Source organism: Impatiens glandulifera, chromosome 7, assembly GCF_907164915.1.
Source record: "Impatiens glandulifera chromosome 7, dImpGla2.1, whole genome shotgun sequence".
NCBI classification, from domain to species: Eukaryota; Viridiplantae; Streptophyta; class Magnoliopsida; order Ericales; family Balsaminaceae; genus Impatiens; species Impatiens glandulifera.
Genome location: NC_061868.1, coordinates 48,517,547 through 48,534,762, shown reverse-complemented (window position 1 = coordinate 48,534,762; position 17,216 = coordinate 48,517,547). Strand labels below are relative to the sequence as shown.

The 17,216-nt window shown below is 25.2% G+C and overlaps 1 protein-coding gene across 1 annotated transcript; it reads right to left on the bottom strand.

The window, feature by feature from the left end:
• Positions 1 to 5,556: 5,556 nt before the first annotated feature.
• On the bottom strand, positions 5,557 to 7,269 carry LOC124945856 (protein DETOXIFICATION 49-like). Its single transcript, XM_047486370.1, has one exon. The coding sequence runs from the start codon at positions 7,142 to 7,144 to the stop codon at positions 5,600 to 5,602; it is 1,545 nt and encodes a 514-aa protein (XP_047342326.1). The 5' UTR covers positions 7,145 to 7,269; the 3' UTR covers positions 5,557 to 5,599.
• Between the last annotated feature and the right edge of the window lie 9,947 nt (positions 7,270 to 17,216).

The window sequence follows — 17,216 nt, the reverse complement described above, 5'->3', positions numbered from 1 at the left end:
GTTCCAGATTCGAGGACTAATCTTTCTACCCTGGGGGGAATGATGCGGTGCGAGTCGAAGAGGCGTTTATGCGAAAGTTGCAGCATCCGAAAATATCTCGCAAGTGTCAGATTTCGACGATTGCCTAGTGTTTTTCGGGCGGAAATGTGGTGCTGTGAAGAAGTCATGGTTTTGCCATGAGGTATGATGGTTTAAGGCCATCTGACGACGTTTAGGGGCTCAAAATCGCATTTTTATTAGTTTCGGGTGTTTTTTGCAATTTATTAAAAGTTGTTTATTTCTTTTGCAAGCTAGGGTTTGAGTATTTAAAGAATCTTAAAACACTTTGTTATGGGAGGATTATTAATCAGAAAACGAGGTTTCCTCAATATCTATCAACTTTCGGTATTCGTAAGAATCAACGAATCTTGATAAAGGTTCATCCTAGCCACGCACGCTGCATCAACTTTTGTCCGTTAAAAGTTTAAGTGTTTTTATACTAAGTAAGTACATATGTATGTGAATATATATATATATATATATATATATATATATATATAAATTTTTTGTTAAATTATAACGATACCATTAATATTTTAGACTTTTATTATCGTTTTATGTTTTGTAGTATTTTTATTTTATTTTTCTCTTATATCATATATAATTTGTATCCTTATATTTAAGCTATTGTCATCATTTTTCATTATATATATTATATTTAAATATTTAAGAAATTAATCAAAGGCTTATCTTAATGGAATAGTCTTCTTAATTGGATTTTATGTAAAATACCACTAACTACTTAGTCTAAAGAGAGTATACTTAGTCTACCACCATTAACGATTATCTCCCCCATTGATTGAGGTATTGTTCTTCTTCCTCAATCATGTTACAATTATTTCTCGTTTTTCTCCTAATACATATGTAAATGTTCCCACCTTCACATAGTGGACCACCATTATAGTTATGGTTATGGATCGTGATCCCTTAATATATATCTACCACATATAACAATATATAACAATGACTTCGATAATATCATAACATGTGTTCCTTTTAAAACATACATACGTTGTTTTGTTAAATATCTTATTCAAAGTGTGAACGTCAAGTTTAGTAGTGAAAGTGAACTTTTTAGTTAGTTGTCTTTATCTCATTATTATTTTTGTTTTGAAATTCTAAAATTATATGTTTTTCAACTAATATATAAACAAGTTTACATTTTCAAATATTTTATAGTTCTATTCACAATATCCACGTCAATACCATTTAGAATAGAGTACTGGTATTAATTCAAATTTTATTAATGAGTATGTAATAAATATTTTGTAACAACAAAAAAAAAAGGTCATGAACTTCTTAAATATGTATTTATAGTAGTCAAATATTATGGGGGAAAAATCGGTGCCTAATTAATATATATAAATAAATATTATTGAGGGGGATGGAGTATTAATTTAATGAAGTTTCGTGCACGTCAAATTAAGTCAAATTAGGGTCCGACTAGTTCCTAAACTTGAGTCAACTTATAACTACTGTTTGTGAGTCAATTTCTAAAACCACAATCTTTGTTTGCTTGTGAAAACCTAAGCCCACATTTTTTGAAAATCAACGGTCACATTACTGTTTTATTTGCTATTTCAAATAATGGGTTGGATCGAGTTTTCTCACATTTATAATATATATATATACAAGTAAAAAAAATCTTATGTTTTTAATACTCTCCACTACTTTCTTATAATAAAATGAAATTCATATTTTATTTAATAAATGAAACGTGGATAAATTTTGTGATAGCCACGTAAAATAATAAAATTTAAGAAGTATTAAATAAAAGATATATTAAAGGAGTCAACATGAAATATAATTAAATAAGACAAAGCGGCGGAAGCTTGGAGGCCGACATTTGGGAGACTAATTATTTCATTGCCGCGTGCGCACGTTTGCAATAAAATGAATGACGTAATCACTTCAAGACAAAATTACAAAGCCGATTTTTCTGACATCCCGTGCATTCTTAAAATTTGAACTATTCTTCCTAGTTAGTTGAATTCAATTCTATTTTGTTCATCTAATTTAATATTTAATTATAAAATCAAAACTACTATTTTTTTTATTTTTTTTTATCTTTAATATCTAATAGAAAAAATAACTAATATTGATTATAAGAGGAATGATAAGTGAAGAAATTTGTAAGAGATAATGAGATGGAGAATAAATGATGTATCACCACACTACTTATTGAAAAAAGAAAAAAAATTGAGAATAAAAAAAAATAAAATTATTTAGTGAATTAGATTAGGCCAATTTCTCTTCAACTTTTCTCTCCCCAATTCTTTTTCTAACTATAACTAGTAGGTTATGACTTATGCGCAATGCATTTTCATCTATAAAAAAATATATATTAACATAAAAAAAAAAAAGGTAACATGGTATGGTATGTAGAATTCAAAGTAATTTAAACTCTTATCAAAATAATGTTGATAGACTATACATAATTCTGAATATTTTTTAATTTGAACTATAGTTATGATAAAACGAATAGATAATGAGAGTAACCATTTTTTTTAAAATTAAATAAATAATAATTTTTTTTAATTAAGAAAAACTAACATGACAACTCACGATCATGACTTCGTCCCGCTTTAATTCAAAGTGTTTCCAATTAAAATCAAACCCGTGATCTTTTGGTCTCTTAATCCGACATTTAAAAATAATAAAATTAATATGTGAATTAAATTAAATATAAAATTAGGGATGATGTTAGAGTGGAATTACTTGTGCCCTCAATAGATTGGCCCTAGTAACATATCTATCAATTAAAATTAGGTAGGCCCGAAAGAAAATTAATTAAAAAAAACTAAATAAATAAGTAGAATGAAAAAATCAATGAATTATAGACTTATGTCACTTTAATACATTACCAAAAGGTCGAGTACATGAGCCACGCCAGCACTGATATAATCATATAAATTCGTCTTGATTTGGTCATGTAATATACGAGGGTACAAAGGATAAAATTAATTATTTTGATGTTATCGGAACATGTATTACTTGTATTACATTTATGAACTTCACTTATTTGTTGATTTTTTTTCTTAATAGATAAATGTACTATCTGTACTTGTAACATCGAATTTGGGAGAGTGAACATGATAGAATAACGTGTCACCACATCATTTACTGAAAATAAAAATAAAAAGTGAAGAGAGAGAAGAGAGTGAAAAATTGTTAATTTTTCAACGAATAGAATTACGCCACTTAATTTCCTTTAAAATTCAATTTAATCAATCCCCTCCCCATTCATTTTTACTTTTCATATAATTAAAGGACCCAATTTCTAAGCATTACAAATGTTATTAGCACTATATCAATATCAATATTGATCGTGATTTTATTTTTTTTAGACATCAATATTCACATTTTATATATATATATATATATTTTGAGTTTTTGAAGTGGACAAAAGTCTTTCATATGACATATCTCATACGGATCCGGTCACTTTTGCAACTATTTTTTTTATTAATAAAAAGATTTGTGTGATACTTTAAACACTTGTAATTTTGTCATTAAATTTAAACAATTTAATTCATATAATATTACATATATAAATGAAAATAAAACAATCTATTAAAATTTAGTGACAAATTTGCAAGATAGAAATATTACCACTAAATTGTTGTAATAATTATACTAGATCACTTTGATAAATACAGATTTGCATCTTATTTTTTATTTTACAATTTTAGTAATTAAATATGGTCAAATTAAATAAACTTTGGAAGTATTTCATTTTCTTTTTATATGTTTGAAAACAAACATTTCCTTTTTCTCTTATCATAAATCAAATAATGTAAATAGTCTAACACTTATAACAATTAATTAGTTGTCGCCCATCTTGCCAGCTTATAGTGAAATTTTATTTTAAATTTTTATATGGATCCACCTCTCATGGTATGTTGTAGGCAGAGGCGAAGCCACTCTTAGGGAGGACCTGTCCACTAATATATTAAGTAAACAACTTCTCATTTATTATACTATATAATATATTTATTTATAATTAAACAATATTTTAATTTCTTAATTTTTAAATAAATAACCCAACTCAATAATATATAATATATTAATTCCTAATTAAAAAATTCATAACTTATTTATTCTTATTTAAACTCATTTTCCTACAATTAAGTTATATATAATTTATTTGCTTAATTAAAAAATTATGTCTCTATTTTAATAATAGCTTGTACTATGTTTGGAAGATTGATTTTTTTTCTTTCTCGTAATATACAATTTATTCATTTTTAATTAAAAAACTCATATCTTATACATTCCTAATTAAACTCATTTATATATAATTTGTTCTGCTTAATTAAACAAAATATGTCCGCTTGAAAGATTGAATTTTTTTTTTATTTTTCTATAATTTTATATAATCGTACCGACGACTTAAATTGAAATTCATTCTCTCAGGTTTGAATAATTTCAATTTTATAGTAATTTGTGTATATTTATTCATAGTGTAAATATATATTATTGTTGGAGTCGGTTTGAAAGATTATCGACATTTTTTAAGACCTTCATACACGTTAATTTGTTTTTTTATCTTTGACCTAAGATTTATATTTTTTTCTCTTCATTATTTTTATTTTTTAGATGTCTTGCTTTGTTTTGTTGTGCTTAAACTATTCTTATTTTTTAATATTTTATTACTATTTAAAAAAATTTATGTTATATTAGTTTATATAAAATATATTTTAACCCTGATAGATTTTAAATTCTTCGCTCTTGGTTGTAGCACTAATTTATTCCTCAATCCTGACATATCCATTTTAAAACAATTTCTTGTAGTAATAAATAAAACAAAGTATTAGGTTACACTTTCACTAATCATGCACTGTTTGAAATTAGAGTTGGGTTTGAGCGATATTTTTTTTTTTAAATTTATCTATAAAAAAATTGTTTTAAATATTTTATTAGGTATTAATTTAAATGAAATAATATTCAGAAATATACTTTAATTATGTATATATTAATAAATTTAATAACATTTATTCGTTCAACTCCATACACTACAATCCCGGTTTCAGTTATAGGCGTATCCAACTGGCAAAATTAATTATTTTTATGAAACTAAAGACTATATAACTTACCAAATATGATAAATAAATGGGAAAAAAAAATAATTTTAATTTGATCTAATTTTTTTTTTTAAAGAGAAATATTGAAGATAAGATATGAACACAGTTACTATTGAAGCCAGCTGGAAGCGTGTTTCCCGGACCAGACGCATCAAGAGAGATGATAACGAAGGTTGTTGGTTGGGTTGGGACCAACCGTGTAATTTTTAGCACCCAATCCAAATATGGAAATGTTTTTTTTTTACTATCCAAAAAAATAAAATAAAAATTATTTTTTTATTCGGTTTTGCAGCCAGCCGGCAGCCGTAAGGGCTGTACTCAGTTGACTGATCAAACATCATTCTCCAACTGCCACGAAACACTGAATACGACAACGTTTTGTTCCTAACAACTGTTAAAATTCTATCATATCATATATCATTAATTTATCATCTAGCAAAAGAATAATCAAATTAATATAAATTATAAATAAAAAACTAAACAAGTAAATCTTGACTCTTTTCCAAACTATTTCTATCCAAATTAGAATCAATCTTTGATTTTTCCTCATCTTCAAATATTTCTTCATCTTCTTCAATATCGCCGCCATCATTTATAAGCTTCTGCGCCCTTTCAGCTTGTTGACTCCAATCCGTCCGGCTCAACACGACCATCATTGTCATAACACACGAAGCCTGTGCAGCCAAAAGACCGAGCCAGAGTCCCTTGAAATCGAACCCCAAGTAAAAACTCAAACAAATGGCTACCGGCATACCCACAAAATAAAAACAACCCAAGTTAATATGAGCCCCCAATTTCGGTCTGGCCGTGCCCCTTAATGCCCCACACCCCACCGTCTGTGGACAGTTACCCAATTCACAAAGACCAATTATAGGTAAAACCGCCGCCGTCAAAGTTATAATTTCGATATCTCCGGTGAACATTCTTGCCCATATGTTTCTTACATTTAGATTAAAAAACAGGGCAGCTAAACCCAGAACAAAGCTATACGATAAACCCACAACCGCAGCTAATTTTGCCTTCTCAGGCTGGTTAGCACCCAATTCGTTTCCAACTCTAGTGGAAACACTGAAGCTTAAAGAAGATGGGAAAATGTAGATCAAAGCAGTTGTTTGAATCAAAATTCCCATGGAGGCGACCGTTGCCTGAGGATTTATTAACAACCCACAAAGCAAGATCATAAGCTCGTACCACCACCATTCGAGGCAGACGGAAATGCAGCTTGGAATAGCTAAATTGACTAGATTACTCCAACCCCTTAAGCAATCCATGGAAATCCCAGGCCAGGTTTTCTTGTACACGCCGGAAATCACAATGTATAAGATTAATGAAACAACGAGGTTGAAATTCGTCCAAACTCCGGCTATTGCCACGCCTTCAATTCCTAGTTTAAGGATTGAAACTAGGAGATAATTAATGGGTATATGTAGTATGATTGCGAAAACCGCGCAAAATGTGAGAGGCAGAGTAATGGATTGTGACCGGAGGTAAATCCTGATAGGATGGAGAAACGATTGAAGTAAAAGATCGGGGATTGAAAATACTATATAGGATTGAGCTTTAGAAGCAATATCTTCTTTCTGACCGCAGACAACAAGTATGTTCTTCATGTTTAACCAAAGAAATGAAATTGGAATTGAAATCAATAGAAGGAGTAAGATTGTTCTTTGAAGGGTGAGGCCTAAAAGTTTATGTCTTTTTGCTCCGAAGGCCTGTCCACAAATGGGTTCCATTCCGATAGCTAGTCCAGATAGAACAGAGTAGCCGGAGATGTTAGCGAATCCGACGGCAAGTGAGCCGCCGGCGAGAGAAAGATCGCCGAGACGGCCGAGGAAGAGCATGGAAATCATTGAGCGAGAGTATAGGAGGAGACCAGTGAGAATCATGGGGAAGGAAATGGAAGCGATTGATTTTGCTTCATTAAGAACCAACGAAAGATGGGTTTTTTCCTCTGTTTTGATTAATAGAGACCGTTTGGATGAATCTTGTGGGCATCTTGGAGATGGAGGCTGTTGACACATATTTTTTTAGAGAGAGAAAAAAAGTTAGGTTTAAGGAGGGGTTTGGCGGGGAGAAATGATATGGGTTTAAGGATGGGTTATGTAAAATGTGAAGAGTGCTTGGTTTTTTATATTAGTTCATCGATGAGGGACCCTTTAGTGGAGAAAATATATTATTAGGGTTGACTTAAATAAATTATAAATAAGTCCCTTAAATATTTATATTGAGGATCATTTACTTTTAATAACTTTGGTAAAGTTACTAGATATGTTATTATAATGACAAGAGATGTATTTTAAGTTAGTGTATTTAAAATAAACAATTCATGTCGGTTCATCTTTACTTCTGGTGCGTGATTTTCTTCAATGCAGACATTTTCATGTATTGTGTGATTCTTTTGGTCGGATTTGTCCACTCATGGAACAACGGGTCTTTTTACAAATTGTACGCTTCCATTTTGTGGTTACAAAACGGATCCATATTTACAATTTTGACCGAAGTTGAGCGATATCATTTAACTAGTTGAGGGGTTATGTTCAATCTATATTGTTTCCGATTTATTTCAATATATCGTTAACTTGACCTGTTTGGTTGTATTAGTATATATAATGTTTGAAAAAAACTTAGATGGCTATATTACATACTCGATTATTTGGCTATTACAACAATGACTTATACGTTTGACATAATCTTTCGACTACATTGTTAGAGTGATGTTCACAAGAGTAACAACACCACAATTATGTTCAAGTTTTGGATAATAAGTGTTAGGTTCATACATGGTTATATGTTATTTTATACATTTTGAATTTGGTTATTTGTCAAATTTTTCTCTATGTTACTAAGTTATTATAATGTTTATTGAATTAATTTTGACATTTTGTTATAAATGAAAGTTAGTTTGTGAAACCAAATTAAGAGGGTACAATATATGTATGGTGGGTTAATTAATGATAAAATTAAATTTACACTATTTTGTAAAAGTTAATTGATAATTTGATTTATAAATTTCAGAAAAAATAAAAACTTGAAGAAGAAGAATTACAACGATGACTAATTTTAGAAAAGTAAAATTAGCAAAAAGAAGAAAAGAAACCCATAAATTCTAATATCTTTGTAACAGTTTATTTTTATAAGTTTTCTTACAAACATAAATGAGACTTGTTAGGATTTAGTTTTTTTTTTTTAATTTGTAGAGAGAAAAATCACAATTAATAGTGATGATTTTAAATAGGCATGTTAATTTTTTATTATAAATATACTTACAAAAATCAATATATTATTATAAATTAATAATAAAATATATTTTATTTCGAGTTTCGACTAATGAATTGAATAATATAATCCACGAGAGAAATAATTAATTAATTAAATAATTCAAAATTTTACCTTACCTCATACATTAACTTGCACGTATGTATTGTCCCCCCACATCAAGACTTGAACTTGCACGTATCTAAATTTGTAGTGTCCCAAATCTTAATAACCTTTGATTTTTTATTTTTATATATTTTTATAAGTTAACAATTTAAAACTTTGAGAATTAATATCAAATAAATGGATGACCAAAAAAAATTAAATTTATTTTATATGAAATATTAACTTAACATAATTACACTACAATAGTTACTCTTTTAATATTGATAATTATCTAATAAATTTGTATATTAAAAAATAAAATAAATTTGATCCAAAGAAAAATCTAATTATATTAAACAATGTAAAAAACTTACATTGTAAATAATTAATTTGTATAATAAATAAAACAAACACATTATTATATGCATCAAGCTTCTTAATAATTTATATTTATTATTATTTTTAATATATGAGACGAAATACACAAAATTTTGGACATTTAAACTAGTTTGTAAACTAATAATTTATATAAATTTTGGATAAAACAAATGTTATATACCAAAAAAAAGGTTGACTTATAATTTAAACTTTGACTATTAATTAAAATATATTGCATGGTGATCACACTAAGGCTCTAAATGTGAACAAAAAAGATGACTAAGACAAACATTAACTATTTTTTTTATTTTTTTTTTAGAAAAATAGAAATTAGACAAACCTTGTAAATAGATAAAACCAATCTTTCAGAGAAAAGAAGAAGATAAAATATAAAACTGATTATTTACTCCAAATAAAATATTTGTAGGATGAACCTCATGAGATTTAACATTTTTTTAAAATATATTCTCTCTATTTTATAAATTACATATAGCTAGTGAATAATTAAGCTGAAAAATAAAATAGTTTTCAAATATATTATTTTTTTATTTATATGTCAAATTTGAGGGAGTGTATTAAATTCTAATACAAATAATATTTCTTAGGCAATGGGCACACCATATCACATTAAAATCTAAATTCAAAGCATATATGTTATTTTTTATATTTTGAATTAAGAAGCACTAGTAAGTAGTATGACACTAGCGTCATGGACATTCATTTTTATTCAAAAACGTTTTCGGTAGAGCATATATACTATTTATAATAGTGACTTATTAAATAAATATATTTTCATTAAGTTACCATTAGCATTTTTATACTTATCTTATATAAATGGAAATTTAAATGATTTGCACATGTAATTAAATGTTCATTTTCATTACTATTTGTTGTGCCTAATCTATCCATCCCATGTCGGTAAGCATGTAATTAGTTACTGTGTTTTTAGTTGAATCTCAAATATCAACCATTCTTTTTATCAATAATATTTATTGTCTAATTTGGAATAGTTGAAAGGCATCTCAATTATTTATTTATTTTTTTCTCTTGCGTGCCTTTTAATAGTTGATGCGCATCTCAATCAGTTTTTTTTAAGTCTCTTTTTTGGGGTATATTTATTATTGATGTGAAGTGGGAAGTGGAACTAAATTATGGTTTTAATATAATTTTTTTAATGTGATTAAAAAGACATTATTCACTGTTTTCAATATTTATTTTCAAAATTATTTTTAATTTCTACAAAACAATCATACTCTTAACTAATTGTTTTTTTTTTTTTCAAGAAATTCCAATTTCAAGACTTTTAATCTTTTTTATTGTTATTTAATTATACGTATAAAAACAATTAGTTTAGAGACTAATTGACCCTAAAATATATGTTGTGGCACATATGCATGGGATGAGTAATGTCTTAAAACATGAAAGAACACGTGTCAACACACAATATATATGTATATATATGATAGAGGAGTAAACAAATCTACCGACACACATTGTTTTGTGCTGTTAGAACATATATTGACACTTTTGTATGTTTTGTGCTATTAGAATATATAAATATAACATATTTTTTTTTCTCTTTTTCAGTATCCTAACTCATATTTGCCCATGGAAACCAATGAGGAGAATTATGATTTCTAGTGATAATTTGATTAGTTTAATTTTTCTATTATGGAGGACAAAATGGTTGGATTGATTGTTGCATATAGGGGTATTTCCGAGACTTTATCTTTTAATGTACAAATCAGTTAACCGACCGATATTAATATCGATTTTATCGGTTTTGGTTCTGGTCGGCTTCGATTGGTTAATTAAGTTTAACCGGAACCAATAATTTAATTTTTTTAATTAAATATTAAAAAATTTAAATTTTTTCTTTCAAATTTATTATTGTAGTCCTATTATATTATCTTCGAATTTTTTATGTTATAATATATTATATTATATTTTTAAAATAATATAATTTATTTGGAGAGTCTTAATTTTTTTAAATTAATAGTTATCGAAATTATAAATTAAATTAAAAAAATATAATTCTATATAAATTATAATTTTAAGTTTAAAAATAACTAATATATAGATCGTTAAATATTATTTATAATATATCTAATATTTAAAAAAAATAACTACTATTAATTCTAAAATATAAATATATAATTAAATTATTAACGGTTAAATTGTTAAAAAAAAATAATTCAACCGAAAATTGAACGAATTAACTAGTAAAAATTTAATTAATTGAAACTTTAGAACAAGTTAACAAATAAACTAATAAAATAAAATAAAATTGGTAAACTATTCATTTTTAGATTTTTGTTTTTGCATAGCATTAATTGCATTATCCTAGTGACATATAACTTGAAATGTCATTATGTTATGTGTGTGAAACTTTATTTTGTTATATCTTAACACATTTATGTACTTAATTATTGGTTCATTCAGTAATGTTTAGCTAAATCTAGTTCTGATGGAATTTTTTTTTTTTTTTTTTAATTTAGAGGGAGAAAAAAAACTAATAATGGTTGATGATTTTGAGAATATAATAATTATTTTTGTTAAAATAATTTAAAGATATTAATATATATATTAATATATAAATAAATAATAATTTAAAATAGAAGGTATTTAATATTTTTGTTAATGGAACTAGTAATATGTTTATTAAGAAGTAACTGATTCAAAAATTAATTTTGTTTGAATGTTTAAAAACCCAAATAAAACATGGCCAAAACTATTATAGAAAAGTAATCATTTGTAAGATAAAATTAAGGAGAACAATAATAATATTATTAATTGGGCGGTGCAAAAGTTGAGAGGGATAATATTAATTATATATGAAATGAAACAATTAATTAAAGTAGTCCAAATATTGAGGAAAATTAAGTGAAAAACATAAAATTTAACTTTTGTGGTGTTTTAGGCAGTGTCTTGACACTTGGTCATGTTCGAACCGGCCAAAACCAAATCTTAATTTTACTTACCTGCAGGTGTTGGTGAGTGAGTTGGTGGTTTCTTTTATTTCTTCTCTCAATTGACTCATTAACTACCACAAATCAAAACACTAACTATTTTTCTTTATTCAAACTTTATTATTAACAGCTTCTTTTAAGAATATTTATATTATCAATGATGGTTTCTAATAGACTAAAGTTTGTGATGTTTGTGAAAATAGGTCTAACTAGTTATTTAGTTTAAAAAAATTGAAAAAAAAATATATTAACTTAATTATAAAACCTTAATTCAATATGCTAATACTTATACTCTCTCTATGTATAAATAATATATGTGATGTGTGTATTGTTTAGTTTCTTAAAACTAGATTAGATTAATATTTATTTACATAGGCCTAACATGGGTGTGGTTTTCATCTTCATCCACTAAATAACATAAAAATTAGTTTTATTTATTATTAATACTCCACTTCCTTCCAAAACCCTACTTTTTGTTATCCAATTACATTATTTTCTTACTCTTTTTTACTTGTGAGTTGTGACCCGGCCACCACCCTACAGCTAGCTAGCTAGGCCGGCCATTGTTGTGAGTTTTATTTTTGAATATTTCAATTTGGAATTCAATTATAAAAAATATATATATATTAGAAAACTGCCAAGTGTTTCAAAATGGTTTTCATTAAGTTTAAGTTGAATTGCGTCCTTTCTCGTGTCTCAATTGAATGTAAGAAAGTGTTTTCATTAAACCGTTTTGTATTAATGTGGAAATGATCACCAGAAGTTGGATCATTTGATCATTGATCTAGGTTTTTGAATTAATTTTTCTCTTGATGTTTTATTGAATGTTATTGATGGAGTTTATGGTCTCCGGTCTGGTGGGACTTGACCAATTAACATATATTTTTTTTAATTAAAGCATTGTTTTCAAATAAATTGATTGATCATATTTTGAACAAATGGTGATAGAGATTTAAAATAGGAATGCATAAACTATTGAAAGACTAATTCAATTGAACGTAACATGACCGTAATAGTGCTGGCTAGTTATTTGAGAACAAATTCCAATCACCTTAGTTTAGTCTAGGTCTTATCAATTTGACTCATTCTATTAATAGAAGGATCTAATTGAGTTGTAATTAAATTATATATATTTTTTGGACACATTGTCATAGTCGTCGGTGATTGTCGTCGTCGTCATTGTCGCAATAAAGTCGTATATGAAACAATAAATTTATTTAATAATTCTTTGGACTATGTTAGATTAAATTTCAATTTTGACGGTAAATATTTGGTCATAACTTTTATATATATATATATATATATATATATATATATATATATATATTATTGGGAGATGAAACTTTCCATTATTTATAGTTGTTTTCACTAAACTCCATTTAGGAACCTCAATCTGTTTCAATAAAATGGAAGACTTTCTTTCAAATGCACATTTTTTAAATAAAGATTAATATTTTATCATTTTCAAGTATGCGAACAATTATTCAACATTATCACGTAGTTTGTATAGACTTCAAAATGTTATAGAAGCATCTCAATGATATCAGCTTTATATGCGTTTTATCAAGAAAAACTAAATTATAATATGTAACATAAGTTATATTTTAAAATATTATGATATTAGGTTTATATAAAACTTATAAATTATTTCAACTTTACAATTTTAAATTTTTATGAATTTATTAATTATTTCCATCAATTTTACAATTATATATTATTTTACAGAATAAAAAAACTAATTTTTATTTATAAATCCAAACCAAAAATATTGCTTAATTGATTTTGTAAATATAACTTCTCATTTTATGTATTTTTTTTTAAACAATTTTTATTAATTTTAATTTATTGAACTATTTTAAAAAAAAATTATGACTTATTTTTAATGTCATTTGTTTATTATTGTTTTTTTAATTAATTTTTTAATTATATATATAAATAATTATAATTTATTTATTATCTATTTCCTTATCTATAGTTTTTGTTTTCTAGGCATGGAACTTTAGTATAGAATTCTTAGTTTTTTTATGGGCTAACAGTCTTTAGAGTCGTTGGATTTATGACTGTTGGGCTTATAATTTATATACATTTGGGCTGTGGTCCATAATATTTTTGTGTTAATAGAAGTGAAAAACAAAAAATAATATTTTATAGCCCATTGGGCCAATAGTCTAAATATCCAGCGGATAGTAACTATTGGACTCTTGTAAATGGGTAAACAGAAACTTAAAATTTATTGAAAAGGCCTTTATCACGGTTCGATATATTATGAACCCTAATTCAAAGGAAATTTTACTTTATACCCTATATTTAAAATAAAAGTGTCAAATTATATATTTCAACGTGAAGCCGTTTTATAATTGTTCAAAGAAAATTTCTCTTATTACGGGATTATTCTATGATCAAAGATGATCTATTAGTATGTCTTTTATATGAGTTGACATTAATTAATATTATTATAATATATTAAAATTCAACTACTTCTTTAAACGATAATCAAAAGAATTGCTGGCTCTTGAATCTTTCCTTCACCTTCTTTATGTCAAAAGTTTTGGAATCTTAAATGTAAATTATTTGAAAATGAGGTATTTAGGTCAAAACTATTTATTCTAATTATATGAGTATTTAAGTATGTTTTTGTTTTTTTGTTAAAAATTAGTAATTTTTTGTGTGTAAATTATATTAATCTTTAAAAGTTTATATTTTTAAAATAAAAATAAAATACATTATTTAAACACTGACTACCTAACTATGTTTTTAATTTATTAACAATGTTATATTTGAAATCAAAATAATTGAGTATTTGATAACAAACAACATACTTTTAGAGTTGTAAATAAAAATAAGTTAACATATTATCAAGTTTATCAAAATAATCAAGAAGGAAATTTTAATATTTTGATAAATTTTGTTTTATGGAACTCCTACTTATAATTTATCAAAATCAATACAGATGTGACATTTGAGAAAAGCATACGGACGGGCGATAATAGCATTTATGAACATAAATGATGAGGGTAAACTTTTGTTTTATAAATGAAATAATTGTAGGGAATTTGAATCCATTTATAGGGAGATTAAGGTTACAGTTAAGAGGAAAAAATACAAAATTTAACTAATTTCACAATTGAAATTGATGGTGAAAATGTGATGCAACGTGAATTGGGAAAAAAAGTGTTGGATTATTAGGTAATTTTATGTAGAAGTTAACCTGTTATTTGAAACTTGTGCAACAAATAAAGTGACAAATTTAATAGAAAAAATATTCTTGTCAAGAAAATTTTGATGACATGAATTCAATTTTTATTTTTGATTCTAACATTGATACTCTATAATGATTTACTCTAATTTTATATGTATATGATTTATTGACAAAATAAAACAATATTATAGTTCTTTCTCAAAATAAAAAAATAATGTAATATAAACAATTAACTAACAATATTACATTTGTTTCTCAAAATGAATTAACAATTACAAGTTGAAATGTCATTATTTATTTTACCCGAATTCATTCTTACAATGATAAAATTTTACTATTTAAATTAATCAATTTAAGCAAACTCTTAAAATATTTAAATATGTAATAATTTAAAATTATCATCTTAGAAATAAGTTACTATTTATGAAATTTATAAAGTACTATTAAATTAAATTACTATTTATAAAATTAAGTTACCATTTTATAAATTTATAGATTTTACATGCATAAATTGAATTTATAATTATAATTATTGAAACAAATTACTATTTATTTAAAAAAAAAATGAACTCATAATTGATTTTATAATTATAATTTTTTAATTAATTTAATACTTGATTATAAAGTCTTGAAATAAAATTTTAATTTTATAATTTAAATGTGATAAAAATAATGTGGTCTATTTTGGGTTTGTGCATGTATCAATTAATTATTAATATTTTATATATGATAGGTCTTGGTATAGACTTGAATCTTCCATGACCTAGCTAGCTAGTTAAGTTAAATATTTATAGTCTAATTAATTAAGCTATTAATTATTATTTAAATTGACCAATGAATTGAAGATCAGGATTCCAACATTTGACTATATATATAATCATGTCTCCAATGAAGAAAACTGTTCATCGCTTTGCTGTTTATTTTAATTTCTATCAATTAATTAATTTAATTGATTTGTCTTTTTTTTTTTCTTTTTAAAATATAACAATAATCTAATAATTCACTAAAATTTCATGAATAGTTCAACTATACACCCAAAATTTCCATTATCTGATTAAACTTATAAGAGTACAAAAGCACATTTCATATTTTAAAAAGTAATTTTAATTAACAAAAAAGATATCTATACATTTAAAACGGAATTATTCAAACCAAGTATGTTATTTGAAACTTTTTACCATTTTGAGAAAATCAAAATTAACTGAGAAAATCAAAAGTTGGTATATTTGACTTTATTATATATTATTTTATATATAACTTTTTTTTTGTGTTAAATTAAATTACTCTAATTTAAACGATTTCTCGGGAGAATGATTTGACTTTGACATGCACACACATATATATATAGAAGATAGTTGGTAATATATATATAATAATAATAATAATAATTGGTTGTTGAAGTTTTCATAATTAATATTTGTCTATTAAATATTTTAATCATGTGGACAATTTTTTTAGCTAATACGTACTTCTATCTAATAACTAATTATTATTAATCTCTTTTGTTGTTTTGAATCTGTAAAATTAAAGAAAACAAATGTCAACTTATTTGTTCTTTTCATTAGATGGAAAAATCATGTCTTTATATGAAAAAAAATAAAAGAAAAAGAGATAATATTTTAATTAAATAATTGAAAAGAATTAAAATATGATTAATAAGTTTTTAAAGTTAAGAATCTGATTATTAATAAACAAAATACTAAAATATTTTTATTTTATTTTTAAATTTTAATTTTTAAATACAATAACATAATATAATAATTCAATAAAATAAAAATGAAAACAATCTAATAACCCAACATAATTTGATTTATTTTTCTTATTACTAAATAAGTGAATGACTTTCACTCCCAAGATAAAAGAAGAATCGGCAACTTACTTCAAAAATATTTTATTAGTACTTTTGTAACTTTTGGTTCTACAATTTCTCTTTTTAAAGTCCTAAAATCAGTTAATGGTATAAAATAAAATACATAAACAATTAATTTTTTAACTGTAATATATATATATAAATAAATTGTTTTTTAAGAAGAAAAAAATAAAAAGTAGGCAGGTTGTGTCGACCTTAAAGTTGGGGACCAAAACACAAGTTTATAAATGTATTCACTCACGTTTGTTTTAATTAGGGCTAGTTTGATTTTTTTATTTTTTATTTTAGATTTTATCTACAAACTCAACTATTATTTC

Coding starts and splice junctions, on each gene's coding strand:
- LOC124945856 (XM_047486370.1), bottom strand. CDS start 7,144: ATGTGTCAACAGCCTCCATCTCCAAGATGCCCACAAGATTCATCCAAA.